General features: G+C 39.6%; 1 protein-coding gene across 1 annotated transcript in view; it reads right to left on the bottom strand.

Moving 5' to 3' along the window:
- Positions 1–16,015, bottom strand: part of PEX7 (peroxisomal biogenesis factor 7) — a 75,998-nt gene that overhangs the window by 57,519 nt on the left and 2,464 nt on the right. The window contains exons 3-5 of the mRNA XM_081528864.1: positions 14,646–14,796; positions 3,327–3,404; positions 2,826–2,934 (exon numbers count right to left, since the gene is read on the bottom strand). Coding sequence (XP_081384990.1) covers positions 2,826–2,934; positions 3,327–3,404; positions 14,646–14,796 — 338 coding nt within the window. The remainder of the gene's footprint in view (positions 1–2,825; positions 2,935–3,326; positions 3,405–14,645; positions 14,797–16,015) is intronic.

The following is a 16,015-nucleotide window of genomic DNA, read 5'->3' as shown; positions in this document are numbered from 1 at the left end:
ACAAGACCGGGAGCAGACTGTGGCTCAGATCATGAACTCCTTATTGCCAAATTCAGACTTAAATTGAAGAAAGCAGGGAAAACCACTAGTCCATTCAGGTATGACCTAAATCAAATCCCTTATGATTATACAGTGGAAGTGACAAATCGATTTAAGGGACTAGATCCGATAGACAAGAGTGCCTGATGAACTATGGACAGAGGTTCGTGACATTGTACAGGAGACAGGGATCAAGACCATCCCCATGGAAAAGAAATGCAAAAAAGCAAAATGGCTGTCTGAGGAGGCCTTACAAATAGCTGAGAAAAGAAGAGAAGCAAAAAGCAAAGGAGATAAGGAAAGATATTCCCATCTGAATGCAGAGTTCCAAAGAATACCAAGGAGAGATAAGAAAGCCTTCCTCAGAGATCAATGCAAAGAAATAGAGGAAAACAACAGAATGGGAAAGACTAGAGATCTCTTCAAGAAAATTAGAGATACCAAGGGAACATTTCATGCAAAGATGGGCTCGATAAAGGACAGAAACAGTATGGACCTAACAGAAGCAGAAGATATTAAGAAGAGGTGGCAAGAATACACAGAAGAACTATACAAAAAAGATCTTCACGACCCAGATAATCACGATAGTGTGATCACTCACCTAGAGCCAGACATCCTGGAATGTGAAGTCAAATGAGCCTTAGAGAGCATCACTACGAACAAAGCTAGTGGAGGTGATGGAATTCCAGTCGAGCTATTTCAAATCCTGAAAGATGATGCTGTGAAAGTGCTGCACTCGATATGCCAGCAAATTTGGAAAACTCAGCAGTGGCCACAGGACTGGAAAAGGTCAGTTTTCATTCCAATCTCAAAGAAAGGCAATGCCAAAGAATGCTCAAACTACCGCACAATTACACTCATCTCACACGCTAGTAAAGTAATGCTCAAAATTCTCCAAGCCAGGCTTCAGCAATACGTGAACCGTGAACTTCCAGATGTTCAAGCTGGTTTTAGAAAAGGCAGAAGAACCAGAGACCAAATTGCCAACATCCACTGGATCATCAAAAAAGCAAGAGAGTTCCAGAAAAACATGTATTTCTGCTTTATTGACTTTGCCAAAGCCTTTGACTGTGTGGATGACAATAAACTGTGGAAAATTCTGAAAGACATGGGAATACCAGACCATCTGACCTGTCTCTTGAGAAACCTGTATGCAGGCCAGGAAGCAACAGTTAGAACTGGACATGGAACAACAGAGTGGTTCGAAATAGGAAAAGGAGTACATCAAGGCTGTATATTGTCACCCTGCTTATTTAACTTATATGCAGAGTACATCATGAGAAACGCTGGGCTGGAAGAAACACAAGCTGGAATCAAGATTGTCAGGAGAAATATCAATAACCTCAGATATGCAGATGACACCACCCTTATGGCAGAAAGTGAAGAAGAACTAAAGAGCCTCTTGATGAAAGTGAAAGAGGAGAGTGAAAAAGTTGGCTTAAAGCTCAACATTCAGACAACTAAGATCATGGCATCTGGTTCCATCACTTCATGGGAAATAGATGGGGAAACAGTGGAAACAATGTCAGACTTTATTTTTTTGGGCTCCAAAATCACTGCTGATGGTGATTGCAGCCATGAAATTAAAAGACGCTTACTCTTTGGAAGGAAGGTTATGACCAACCTAGATAGCATATTAAAAAGCAGAGACATTACTTCCCAACAAAGGTCCGTCTAGTCAAGGCTATGGTTTTTCCAGTGGTCATGTATGGATGTGAGAGTTGGACTGTGAAGAAAGCTGAGAGGCGAAGAATTGATGCTTTTGAACTGTGGTGTTGGAGAAGACTCTTAAGAGTCCCTCGGACTGCAAGGAGATCCAACCAGTCCATCCTAAAGGAGATCAGTCCTGGGTGTTCATTGGAAGGACTGATGTTGAAGCTGAAACTCCAATACTTTGGCCACCTCATGCGAAGAGCTGACTCATTGGAAAAGATCCTAATGCTGGGAAGGATTGGGGGCAGGAGGAGGAGGGGACGACAGAGAATGAGATGGTTGGATGGCATCACCGACTCGATGGACATGGGTTTGGGTAAACTCCAGGAGTTGTTGATGGACAGGGAGGCCTGGCGTGCTGCGATTCATGGGGTCGCAAAGAGTTGGACACGACTGAGCGACTGAACTGAACTGAACTGAAAGAACCAAATTTGTAAACCCTCATGCAAACAGTACAAAGTCTAATCCTTAAACTTCTATAAAATTACTTCTCTCCATAAAAAGATATAGATATATAAATGTATGTATCTACTTTATCTTAAAATTGAAGACATAAATTAAAAGCAAACAGGAAAAATGATCATACCAAATATAGTCTTGCTATGGCTTAGCGGCAATCAATTAAAGAGAATATCCCTAGAAGGGGGGTAAATATCAACCAAAGGAGATTAACTATGTGTGAGACATTTTGTGTGTTTCCTTATTTCATCCTGATAACAACTCCACAAGTCAGACATTCTTAGCCCCATTTTACTGATGAGAAAAGTCATCACATCACCCTGAGGTGCCACAATCGACCACTGAAGAGAGTTTCCAAATTCAGTCAAATCAGATGTCAAAGTCCTCACTTTGTCCCTTACCTCTCACCTCACCCAAAGAGTACATGTTAAGGCAAAAGGTCAGAAGCAGGCTTGGCTAATTCTTGTCTAGAGACTGAGAACGAATGAAACAGTCTCAAGAGTTCGAGTAGGAATGCTTCCTTCTCCAAACCTAAGGTACACAGTGCCACCTTCTGGGGAAAGTGAGGCCACCATTCACCACAAACAAGGTTTTTGGTAAATGTATTTATTTACCTGAGGATGAAGCAAAGCAGCCAGGGATGTGGGGAGACCAGATCGTGCTATAAATGACACTTTCATGGCCTCTAAAAGTGCACAGAGACTTTCCAACAGTTGGATCCCACTACAAATAAAGGAACAGATCAATTACTTAACAGAAGTAAATTAAAATTTATGCTTTATATATACTATATATGATATACCATATATATATTAATATGTATATACACATACAATATACACATGTATCTCAAGGATTTATGTAAAGTATATTTTTATATAAAGCAATATAGTATTTAAGAGGCCAAAATAATCAATGCTGAGCTAATTATTAGTTTATAGCTCAAAGATTAGAAAATTTTAAATTCTAATAAATGCTTTAGTATAATGTTTTTTGAAAAGAAAATTAGCTGTCCAACTGAAAAGCAAGAGAAGTATGTCCTAGAAAATAAAAAACTTCAGTGGACACTCTGGGGAAGGGAATATCTGGTTTTAAATACAGTAATGCTGACATACCAGTTTGACAGTTTGATCCCATGAGCCAGACACCACAAGCTGTTCACCTCTGGTTTGGCTCCAATCAACACTGTACACCTAAAACATTTAAAAGTGTCATTTATAAAGCGAAAGAGCTGGGACGGGGGAGACACATGTATACCTGTGGCCAATTCATCTTGATGTATAGCAGAAACCATCACAGTATTGTAATTATCCTCCAATTAAAATAAATTAATTGATTTAATAAAAAAAGGGAAAAAGCATCAAGTTCAACGTTACATATTATCTGTTTATAACAGAATAGTCAGTTAAACAACTAATTCACTTGGTTAAAACATCAAAGTTCTACAAATCCCCACATGGTGTCAGAGAAAGGTCATCATGTCCATTCCCCTAGACTTACCCCTAACAGATAAGACTGCATTCTACAGAGTTGAGAATCCTACAGAGTATTTCCAAAACCTTCTTCACTAAAACAAATTATACATATGTATGTTTAAACCTCCCAATAAATCACTGTCTGCAGCACCCTGAAGAAACATCAGAGAAGATTAGAAAGTCAGTCATCTAAAAAAGCATGCCAGGTCAATGTTTATCAGAAAGTATTCAAATTCAATTAATATCCCTTTTTTAGTCTTTCTTGATAAAAGCATATAGGAACAAGGTTTTCCTTTCAGATCTCTTGGTAAACAGCTTCAGTTATCTAATGCTGCTCTCAGTAAACCACTTCAAGTGAATTATCTGAAAACTTATGGAAACAGTTTTAATCCTGTTATCGGATACAACAGGTCATATACAGATCACTATTGGAAGCTAAGTTCAACTAAATTATGTGCATAATTAAACTTCACAAAAGCAGTCCTGCCCCAGACCCAAGAATATGCCATTAAGTGTGAACAGCCAGCAGGTTTATTTTGAATCTAAAAACTCTACCATATTTATGTAGGAAGTATGACTGTCTGGGGTTTGTGGCAGCTAAAGTATGGGTTCCCCGTTCTCTGCTGCCTAATGCTATGCTTAGCCATATTGGAACCTGAGTTTAAAACCAAAAAAATTGGTAACACTGATTCTGCCTTTACTTAAAACTTTGCTATTTTGCTTATTGTAGATTTACATTAATTTTTATTTTAAAAATACTGCATTAAGAGATTGGTTAGGGCTTCCCAGGTGACATTAGTGGTAAAGAACACGCCTGCCGATCCAGGAGATATAAAAGACTCAGGGCACACAGGTTCAATCCCTGGGTCAGAAAGATCCACTGGAGGAGGAAATGGCAACCCACTCCAGTATTCTTGCCTATAGAATCCCATGGACAGAGAAGTCTGACTGGCTACGGGGTCACAAAGAGTCTGACACACTACTGAAGCGACTTAGCAAGTACACAAGAGATTATTTATCTTGACTACTGAGCTTTTTGTGTACAGTCGCTCAGTCCTGTCAGACTCTTTGCAACCCTATGGACTGTAGCCTGCCAGGTTCCTCTGTCCGTGGAATTTTCCAGGCAAAAATACTGGAGTGGGTTGCCATTTCCTCCTCCAGGTGATCTTTCTGACCAGGGATCAAACCCATGTCTCTTGTGACTCCCGCATCGGCAGGCGAATTCTTTAGCAGTAGTGCCACCTGGGAAGTTTTTCTGGGTAGCTCAGACAGTAAAGCATCTGCCTACAATGCAGGAGACCTGGGTTCAATCCCTGGGTCAGGAAGATCTCCTGGAGAAGGAAACAGCAACCTACCCAGTACTCTTGCCTGGAAAATCCCATGGACGGAGGAGCCTGGTAGGCTACAGTCCATGGGGTCACAAAGAGTCAATGCGACTGAGCGACTTCACTTTCACTTCACTTAAATTATATACCCAAGGTAAGTACTTCACCACTCTAGTTCTGGCCCAGCTGCAGCCAGTATTCTTACAAAAGAGAGAAGAGCAGTTGGAACACTATAGAAATCACAACCCAGCAACAGAGTAGCTCATAAAGTACACAATGGGGTCAGCAAAATCCAAAGAGGTGCTGCAGTCGTCTGTCAGTTACGGATGGAAAAAGACAAGCTTGGAGGCAATCAGAGAAGATCTTGAGACCTAAAGAGTCTATGCTCATTGCAATATAATGATTTAAAAAAACAAATTTATCTCCACAACCTCCATCGTTGCTAAGTAATTATAAAGAGCTACCGCTAGTGTCATTAGCTCAGGCTCCTCTGCCTCTACACGTTTTCAACGTGACACAGGACTTGAAACCTTGTGACTTCTCATTTTTAAATCTTCAAGAGCCTCCATGGGCTCAGAGAAAATCCAGCCCCAATGATAACAAAAGAAAACTATGCTGCTGCCAGTGCTGCCAGCTCTTCTATGCGACACAGGACAAAGTGACAAGCATCAAGGTCTAGGACAACGAGGCTGAGCATAGAACACACGTGGTGAGGTTTAAAACGGGATAAAAAGGAAGGAGATAAAGGCGACTCAATCGATAAATACTTTTTGTTTGCCTTACTGTGTTTAAAATACTAGGACATGGAAACATAACAGTGTAAGCCAGGATACTGTGTTTAAAACACAAAAACTATAGACCATGAATACAAAAGCTGGTGGGATGGAAAATTCAGCTTGATGCCCAGAAGAGAAGAATCTTAGCGAGGCCCTGAAGGCTGGCTAAAATGTCAATAGCAGAAGGCAGAGGTGAAAACAGTGACCAGAAACTCCCTCAAAGACATGAATGGGGACATAAAGCTCCCTAGGGATGGGAACTAGCGAACGCTACAGGATAGCACCAAGGCTTTGTGCCTGGGGACTATCAGCGATGGTGGCATTAACAACACTGGAAGACTGGAGGAAGAGTGATAATGTGTAATTTTAGACATGGTGAGTTTGAGGTGACAGCCTGATAGTCAAGTGGAAATGTCTAGGAAGGACAGGGTTTGGGCATTAACCTCAAGCCCTGAAAAAGATGTACAGCGAGAGAGATGTTTGGGAGACAGCCAAAAAGGAATGACTGGCTCCCATTATCCCAATCTCAAGTCAAATCTATTCAATAAATGTTTACTAGGCACATACTATGCACAAGGGGCGAAGAGTATAGTGTTAGGCAAGACAGATAAAGTACCAGCCTTCATGTATCTTATACTTTAGCAAGGGAAGATGCGCTATAAGTATATAATTTCAGGTTGCGATTAAAAAAAAACTATCAAACTATTCAGAAAAATAATGCAGAGTAAGAAGACTAGAAAATAATAACAAGGGTGGGAGGGGCAGGTCACTGCTCAGTAAAGTGGTCAGTGAAGATGTCTCTGAACAGAGACCTGAATGCAGTAAGAGAGAACCCTGCAGATTTGAGAGGAAAGGTTTCCACAGCAAAGAGCAAGCCTGAAGCAGGAAACAAGCTCATCACACCTTAAGACCAGCAAAGTCAAACAGTTCAGAGGGACAAGACTCCAAAGGGCCACGGTTATGAGTTTGTATATAATTTCTCTGAAGAGGGTACAACTATCAACTGTAAGCTACCACTTACATTACAGGATGCTTCTAACTGCTCCCTCCTCCATTCTTGTTCACCTCCAATCCATTACCCATTTGCTGTTGGTCAGTTGGGAGGTGGTATCTGACTCTGTGACCCCACGGGCTGCAGCATGCCAGGCTCCTCTGACCTCCACTATCTCCCAGCGTTTGCTCAAATTCATGTCCATTGAGTTGGTGATGCTATCTAACCATCTCATCCTCTGCTGCCCACTTGGTTTCCACATGGGTACTACATGGCTCCTACAACTTACCATCTTCACTCAACAATGAGATTCATTCATGCTGTTGCTTTTTAGCCAAAGGTCAAAATCATGCAAAACTATGCATGAATTAGGAGTGCATGTATATGCATAAAACTAAAAGGAAAAATAAAGAAGATATAAATAGAAAATTCAGGATAATGGTTGCTCTTGGGAAAAAAGGAGGATGAAGGACTGACTCAGAAAAAAGAAGCTAGAGGAAGGACAGAAGCAGTAACCAGGGGCTCCAATGGTACAGGTAATGTTTTATTTCTAAATGAAATAATAAATGAATAAATGAATTCATTACCTAAATGATGAATATGTAAGAGCTAACTATATATTTTTACAACTCACATATATTTTATATGCACGAAATGTATCATAGGAAAATTTTTAAATCTTCAGTATTCTTCCACTGATCTTAGCATAACAGCCAAAATGCTAACTGCTCCAGGCACACAGGCTCAGCCCTTCCCTTGCAAGCATGCACCTTCCTTTGCCTTGAACCCTGTCCTCTGACATCTCCACCTGAATAGTTTATTCCTACTGTCTCCTCAGACTCAAGGATATCCTCCCCATCCCTTCCCCCAGACCAGATCCTCCCCTCTCATAGCACTCAGTACATTCACAGCAGGTATTACGTTCCAAATTAGATACCCAGCATCTTAAGCCTCTTTCCCAGAGAGGGCAAGGACCTTGCCTGACTTGTTCATCTTCCCTGTTAGGTCTTATACAGTTCCTTGCAGACCGAGAGTTAATCAAAGTTTTTGGACTGAATGAGGAACAGAAACAATCTGGATGAAAAGCACATCTCACATTAGTCTACCCGTCTATCCTTTCCCCAGTCCCAATTCCCTGCTCCACTCCCATTCCAAGAGCAGACATGGCAAATGGTTAAGCTAAATATAAAAAGAAGAGTGATATGCAGCTATGCTTTAAAAGCAGGATCCTCTGAAGGCCTATCTTATGAAATTACTCTTGGTAGTGGTGAAGAAAATTAATTGGGAAATTGCAAAAAGGAAAAAAAAAAACACTGAACAATACTTTGTGGGGCTTTATGAAATCTGAATCTCATTAAAACCACAGTTTGAGGAGGACAAATTCTATTACTGAATCCAATTCCCATAGAGCTCATTTTTAATCTACCATACAGTACTGCCCTTTTTCAAGTTGGTCTATTTAATTAAAAATCATCAAATAAAAACTGTATCCAGAATGTTCATACTTATCTGTATCAATACAAAGGAAAGGGACACTGACTTTTAATTACTGAGCGATTAGAAAGGGCTACATTTTTTTAATATGAAACGAATTAAAAAGTATTTTCCATTGTAGATATTTTAAAATGCACATAAGAGTAGAGAAAACAGCATAACAAATCCTCAGGTATCCATCACACACCTTCTGTAATTATCAACATTTTACCCATCCTATTTCATCTGTTCTGTTACTGACTAAACGACTGTTGGAGTATTTTAACATCAGACTATTTCATTCACAAATACTTCAGGAGTAAGAATGTTTTCACCTTTTACATGAGCACAAGGCCATTTTCGCACCTTAGATTAACAACAGTTCCTTAACATCATCTAATACTTAGTTCATATTCCTAATTTCCCTAACTGCATCAAAAAACATCTTTTCTAGTTGGTTTACTAGGTGGCGCAGTTGGTAAAAAACAAACAAACAAAAAAAACCCCGCCTCCAATGCAGGAGATGCAACAGATGTGGATTAGATCCCTGGGTCAGGAAGATTCCCTGGAGGAGGAAACGGCAACCCACTCCAGTATTCTTGCCTAGAAAATCCCATGGATGGAGGGTGGGCTACAGTCCATGGGATCGCAAAGAGTCGGTTACAATGGAGCATTCACACATGGACCTGAACGAGGATCCAAACAAAGTTCATATTTTATACTCAGTTGTATGTCTCTTAAATCTTCTCTAATCTAAGAAAATTCCCTCCCCACCTTGGTTCTCCTGCCACTTTACCCCACCAATGACATTTATTTGTTGAAGAAACAAAGTTATTGGTCCTATGGAATGTTCTACATTCTGAACTTGACTTAATTGTTTCCTCATGGTAGTATTCAACTTTTTCCTCTACCCTTATTTTATTTAAATTGGAATTTAGATCTAGAGGCTTGATTCCATTCAGTTCAGTCTCTTTTTTTTAGCTTCCTACTGTATTAGGAAGATTCTATTACAAGAAATTTTCCACACCAACTATTTGATTACCCCACAAAGAAATTCATGCAGGAGAAGCAGGATAAATGCCTTGATTCTTTATTTATCAATTCATGATCAAAGACTTTAAATGGATCAAACATCTCTTAATTAAAGTTTTTCAGCAAACTGATACCTCACTATTTGACAATGAAGACAAACTTTAACTATTTTAAAAAACTGTAATAAGCACACTAAGAATCAGATGTTGAAGTATTAAGCTGAATCTGTCATCGTTAAAGTCACTTTTAACTCACTCTCAACAGCATTATGCTATAAGCCATGAAGTCAGAAACAAAAGTCTCAATTCACTCTTTTCTCTCCTTCTTGCTGAATCTTTTAAAATTTTCTCATTCTTCCATTCCAATTATATATTCAACAGAAGGCTAAGCTACAGGCATTCTGCAGGGCTCAAAAGACATAATGGCCTCTACAGTTAAAAAATACAGAGAAAAATCAATTCATGATTTGATGCTAAGTTTAGAAGCCATGCAAAGGGAAAATGTCCATGTTTTTCTTTCTTTTCATTTCACCTTCATTCCTTTAGGCCTAAAATACATCTAGGTCTTGGATGTCTCCTTTTTGCTTCAGTGACTATTCATCTGACTATCAGAAAACTAATGGCTGAATTTAATTTATTCAACACTATTTGTTGAATATTCCATGAATATTTAGTGGCTCCTCAAAACTGTTTGATTTTAAATCAGTCCTTTTAAGTGTTTCTGCATACTTAGTGTAAGAGACAAACTAAATAAATGCTGTATTTCTCTCTAATGAAAAATGCCAGATACTTGGTATTTTAATACTGAGCTTTTAGGGTGATCACGACAAATTCTCTTAATCTCATGGAGGACAACCTTTCTGAGGGCCTGACAGTCCTCCACTCATCATCCTGCTTGGTGTGGTTTGACTTTCACTAACCATCATGAGAAAGACAAGAAGTAATATTGCAGCATCTGCTGATGGGTACCTTCCCAACCACCAATCTCCCTTTCTCCTTGCTCACTGAATCACAGCTCTGTCCTTTAGGGAAAGCTCTGTCCCTTCCCGGAGAAGGCAATGGTAACCCACTCCAGTACTCTTGCCTGGAAAATCCCATGGATGGAGGAGCCTGGTATGCTACAGTCCATGGGGTCACGAAGAGTCGGACATTGACTGTGCGACTTCACTTTCACTTTTCACTTTCATGCATTGGAGAAGGAAATGGCCACCCACTTCAGTGTTCTTGCCTGGAGAATCCCAGGGACGGGGGAGCCTGGTGGGCTGCTGTCTATGGGGTCGCACAGAGTCGGACACGACTGAAGCGACTTAGCAGCAGCAGCTGTCCCTTCTTCGCTCGTCCCAGGGGTGAACTTAAGCACACAAGTGGTGGCTTGTTTCCCTCAGAAGTGACAAAGTTGAGACGGGGCATATGGTGAGATGATACTAGGCTGGTGCAAAAGTAACTGAGCTTTTTGCACTGTCGAAATGTGCCATTTGACATTGAAATCCATTCCATGTATAACATACTTATATGTTATACATCATTTAAATGAACATTTCTTGCTTTATGTTTTTTTGCTAATGACTTATTACTTGCTGTTTATATCTATTTTAGACCATGGAAATGATGTTAGACAAAAAGCAAAGTCAAGTGATTTTCTTATTTAAGTTCAAAATGGGTCATAAAGCAGCAGAGACAACCTGCTATACCAACAACACATTTGGCCCAGGAACTGCTAACAAATGGACAATGCAGTGGTGGTTCAGGAAGTTTTGCAAAAGAGACAAGAGCCTTGAAGATGAGGAGTATAATGGCCCAGCCATCAGAAGTTGACAACCACCAATTGAGAGCCATCACTGAAGCTGATCCTCTTACAACTAAACAAGAAGCTGCCAAAGAACTCAATGTCGACCATGGTCGTTCAGCATTTGAAGCAAATTGGAAAGGTGAAAAAACTCAGTAAGTTGGTGCCTCATGAGCTGACTGACCCCAAGTCAAAAATACTGTCTTTTGAAGTGTCACCTTCTCTTATTCTATGCAACAACAATAAACCATTTCTTGATCGGATTGTGATGTGCAACAAAAAGTAGATTCTATATGACAATGAGCCTTGACCAGCTCAGTGGCTGGACTGAGAAGCTCCAAAGCGCTTCCCAAAGCCAAACTTGCACCAAAAAAGGTCATGGTCTCTGCTTGGTGGTCTGCTGTTGGTCTGATGCACTACAGATTTCTGAATTCCATTACATCTGAGAAGTATGCTCAGCAAGGTGAGACCTGCCAAAAACTGCAACACCTGCCACTGGTGTTAGTCAACAGCAAGAGCCCAATTCTTCTCTATGACAACGCCCAACTGCACATTGCACAACCGATGCTTCAAAAGTTGAACAAATTGGGCTATGAAGTTTTACCTCACCCACCATATTCACCAGACCTCTGACTAACCGACTCCCACTTCTTCAAGCATCCTAACAACTTTTTGCAGGGAAAATACTTCCACAACCAGCAGGAGGCAGAAAATGCTTTCCAAGAGTTCATTACATCCCACCAAAGCATGGATTTTCACATTGCAGGAATAAAGTTATTTCTCACAGCAAAAATGTGTTGATTGTAATGCTTCTTATTTTGATAATAAAGATTTTTTTTTAAGAGTCTAGTTATAATGATGTAAAATTCATGGTCTGAAACCACAATAAAGTTTGCAGCAACTTAATAACTGGAACCATAGGGAGTGTAAGAAGAAAAGAAATCCACTGAGGAGAGCAGATTGGAAAGGTGGGAGAAACCTGGGTATTTGATGACACTGTCCAGCCTAAATTAACCAAACCTGGACCCATACCACCTCTATATGCCTGGTTATGTGAAATAATAAACTCTGATTGTTGAATGCACTTTTACTCAGGTTTTCTCTTATTCTAACAGCCAAGGCATCTGATACAGATGTTTATCAAAAATTGCATTTGAAAAGAAAATGAAGAAGGACAACCTAGAATAAATGTCTGAAAAAACAAGTAATAACATGTCTCTAGTTCAAAAAATCAGTTATATAATTATAGAAAAAAACTAGTAAACTACTAGTTTAACAGTAACTCAAATAACAAAGATCAAGGTACTTTTTACAAGTAGAGTAAAAGTAACCTAGCACTACAACTTGGCTCAGGAAAATATTACAACCATGTTAAGTAATATTATTAGAACTAGAGGCTTAAGATCATGGTGGCAAAGTCATAAAAAGTTCAACACTAATAATCATATTTCTGGAATAAATTAAGTTTACAACGTTAAAAGCAACATTGTAAAACAGATTACCCAAAGGAGTTTACCAGGAGGGTGAAAGATAAAGAGACTGTATGACCTGAGGACAGGTCAAAGGAATTATTAATACAAATGGAAGTCTGGAAGAGAGAAGACTTAGAGAGGGCAAGATGGCTACTTCCAAGGGTTGTCCTTGGAAGGAGGGGACAGGACTTGGTTTCATCATGTCAGAGAAAGGCATTAGAAGCAATAGTTGGTTGACACTGAAGATAGATTTGGTTTAAGAAAGCAACTGTCTAACCAATAGAGCAATCAAAAAGCCAAATAAGGGCTTCCCTGGTGGTTCAGAGGTTAAGAATCTGACTTGCAACGCAGGCAACACAAGTTCGATCCCTGGTTGGGGAAGATCCCGCAAGCCACAGAGCAACTAAGCCTGTTGGCTACAACTACTGAGCCCATGCACTGCAGCTACTGAAGTCCATGTGCCTAGAGCCCGTGCCCTGCAATAAGAGAAGTCACTGCAATAAGAAGCTCGTACATTGCAAAGAAGAGTAACCCCTGCCTGCTGCAACTAGAGAAAGCCTGTGTGCAGCCACCACAGCCAAAAAATAAACAAGTAAATCTTAAAAAACAAAGCCAAATAAGTTATCATATGATAGAATGAAATTCACTTTCACTGAGATGAAGTAAAGATGGAGTTGCAATCACAAAGAGCATTCTAGAACAGCATTTTTCAGAGTTGTAGCAATACACACACATCATTGTTTGTACAAGACATGATTTTAACTGGTACCTACATTTAATCTTATTATGTATTTATTTTACCATACATTAAATAAATGTTCATACTAAATTAGCCATCAGTTCCATGGTTTCACAAATATATGCTGCTTTAGGATAAGTGAAATAACAATGTAAAGTTCATTTAAAGGAAAACATTAAATCAGTATCTCCAATTTAACATAACTGGATATATTTGTTTTTGATTTGTTAGTTACAACTGTAGAATTTATATAGATAAGCAATACAAGGCCCAAAGATTAAAGAAAAACTTGAGAGGAAAAATAATTTTAAAAAAGAAATAAAAAACATTCAGTTAACTATAAGTAATGCATGCAAATGGTAAAAATTATGAAGGTACCACAAAAACGAGTGAATTCTGGACACGCTACTTTGTGAGGATTCTTGCACTGAACATCCTAAAACTAAAGTTCCTCCTTTATCAAAGCTGTCTTAGTGTTCAGTGGTTCTATAACAATACAATCATTCATAACTACATCTACTCAAAGATCCTCCTTCACAATAAAATGGAAGAACTGAAATTTTCTATTATTTTCATTACAGTCTCAGAAATTATGATTTTTAATAGCTAGAGCTATAAAAATGATGTTTAGAATCTTCACATCACTACTCTGTTATTACAAAAAACTAACACTCTTGCATCTAACAAGCATTTACTGAAGCCAGGAAATGTGGTGGACACAAATTTGAAAGTAAATTTGCAAGTGTTCATTTGAAGGATTTACTGAAAAAATTTTTAAAGCATACCCAAGGATAAAATTTTTACTATCATGTTCAGTAAAAGTATATATGCATTTTAATCTGACTGAAGGACAAACTATTTTCTATGCTACCCATACACACAGACAATATCTAGTACATGAACGAAATTTAGTTTTTAAACTTATTTGGTAAGTTCTGCCTTATATTCAGGATTTCATGCTCTTGCTTAAATATATTCTGAAAATTCTTGGCGAAGCCCTAAAGGCAATCTTACAATATCTGGGTGAAAAGTCCGCCTGCCTCTATCTTAAGGCACTGTATGGAGGCATAGCCTTTCTAAAGCCTAAAGAAAGTAATAGGCCTCTGGAGGAAACAGTGCCACAGTATACTTCCTACCAGAGGCGTTTTTACTGACCAGTGAGAAGCCTGACCTTTTCTTCTTTCCCAGCTCCTTAGGCCAAGAGGTACTTGATGTTTAGATAATCAAATAACAAGTGACATCTAACATGTACAAGAAACACTAAAACTTAAACTTCTTGTCCCCTGAAGACATTTCCCCATGTGTCCACCCCCAAATGGATTTCAACCAAAGAGAAATAATCAGCCCAAAAAGACCTCCTTCCTACCTCCTGAGTGTGCTCCTTGTAGACCTGCAGTGGCCCTGTGGCCCTGGCGGCATCCCAGAGCTGTAAGGAGCCATCGCCACTACAGGTGACCAGCACATGCTCATTGTTCTCACTCCAGGTCACATCAAACAAACCATCATTCCAGTCAAAGCTACACCAGGAAAATTAAAACCAAAAAATCTAGTTACATAGGCAGCTGAACATACAATAACAATCTTTTTTTTTTTTTCAGTTTATCACATATTTTAACACAGTATCTCACAATATCTTCACAAATATGGGAGATTCGTAGAGTAGGCACTTGACAGATGCAGAAACAAGTGCTGCTGCTGCTGCTGCTAAGTCGCTTCAGTCTTGTCCGACTCTGTGTGACCCCATAGACGGCAGCCCACCAGGCTCCGCCATCCCTGGGATTCTCCAGGCAAGAATACTGGAGTGGGTTGCCATTTCCTTCTCCAGTGCAAGAAAGGGAAAAGTGAAAGTGAAGTTGCTCAGTCGTGTCCGACTCTTAGCGACCCCATGGACTGTAGCCTACCAGGCTCCTCCGTCCATGGGATTTTCCAGGCAAGAGTACTGGAAACAAGTGCAGAGAACCTTAAAAGAACAGCCCGGTCATGAGGCCCGAGAACTGCACAGCAACTTAACATCAGGGCTTCCAACTAGAAATATGGCACCATTTACATGAGAACATGCTGCCACACTTGGGTGCTTGCTGTTTCCTGTGATTCAAAGGAGGGATCAGCAAGCACTCGAAAATATCAATTTAGATCAATAATTTCAGTGTTTCCCATAAATCTTTCACCTGAGGTACCAGCAGGTAGTTATCTTCTGAGGAAATTTCCTTTCCTTTCCCCACCCTTGACTAACTCTGATGGAGGTATTAATGAATCTAACAGTCATAGAGATAAGAAAAGTACAGCATGAAGAATGAGGAAGAGGTAATAATTAGTTCCTGAATGAGTAAAGCTAACTTACACTGAGACACAAAGGTGACTTTCCTGGTGGTCCAGCGGTTAAGAATCCACCTTGCAATGCAGAGGACGCAGGTCTGGGAACTAAGATCCCACACGCCCTGGGCAACTAAGGCCACACACCACAACAAGAGATTCCGCGTGACACAACAAATATCCTGTGTGCCACAACTAAGACTCGATGCAGCCAAATAAATTAATTAATTTAAAAAAAAAAGACAGCAAAGATAAGAACGTCAAACGGGATACCAACTAGCTCACATTTTTGTATGTTTAAGTTTTATCATTTATAAGTGAATACTGAACCACAAGAGACTTAGAAGAAAAGTGACATAATCACAAGCTAATGGCAAAAATCAGTTCTATACTATGCAAATCCCGAAGGCTCTTTTATATTGC

The sequence above is a fragment of the Giraffa tippelskirchi genome, chromosome 9, assembly GCF_054371585.1.
Source record: "Giraffa tippelskirchi isolate mGirTip1 chromosome 9, T2T-mGirTip1v1.2.pri, whole genome shotgun sequence".
Classification (NCBI taxonomy): Eukaryota; Metazoa; Chordata; class Mammalia; order Artiodactyla; family Giraffidae; genus Giraffa; species Giraffa tippelskirchi.
Note: the sequence above shows the minus strand (reverse complement) of the source record. Positions and strands in the feature narration are given on the sequence as shown.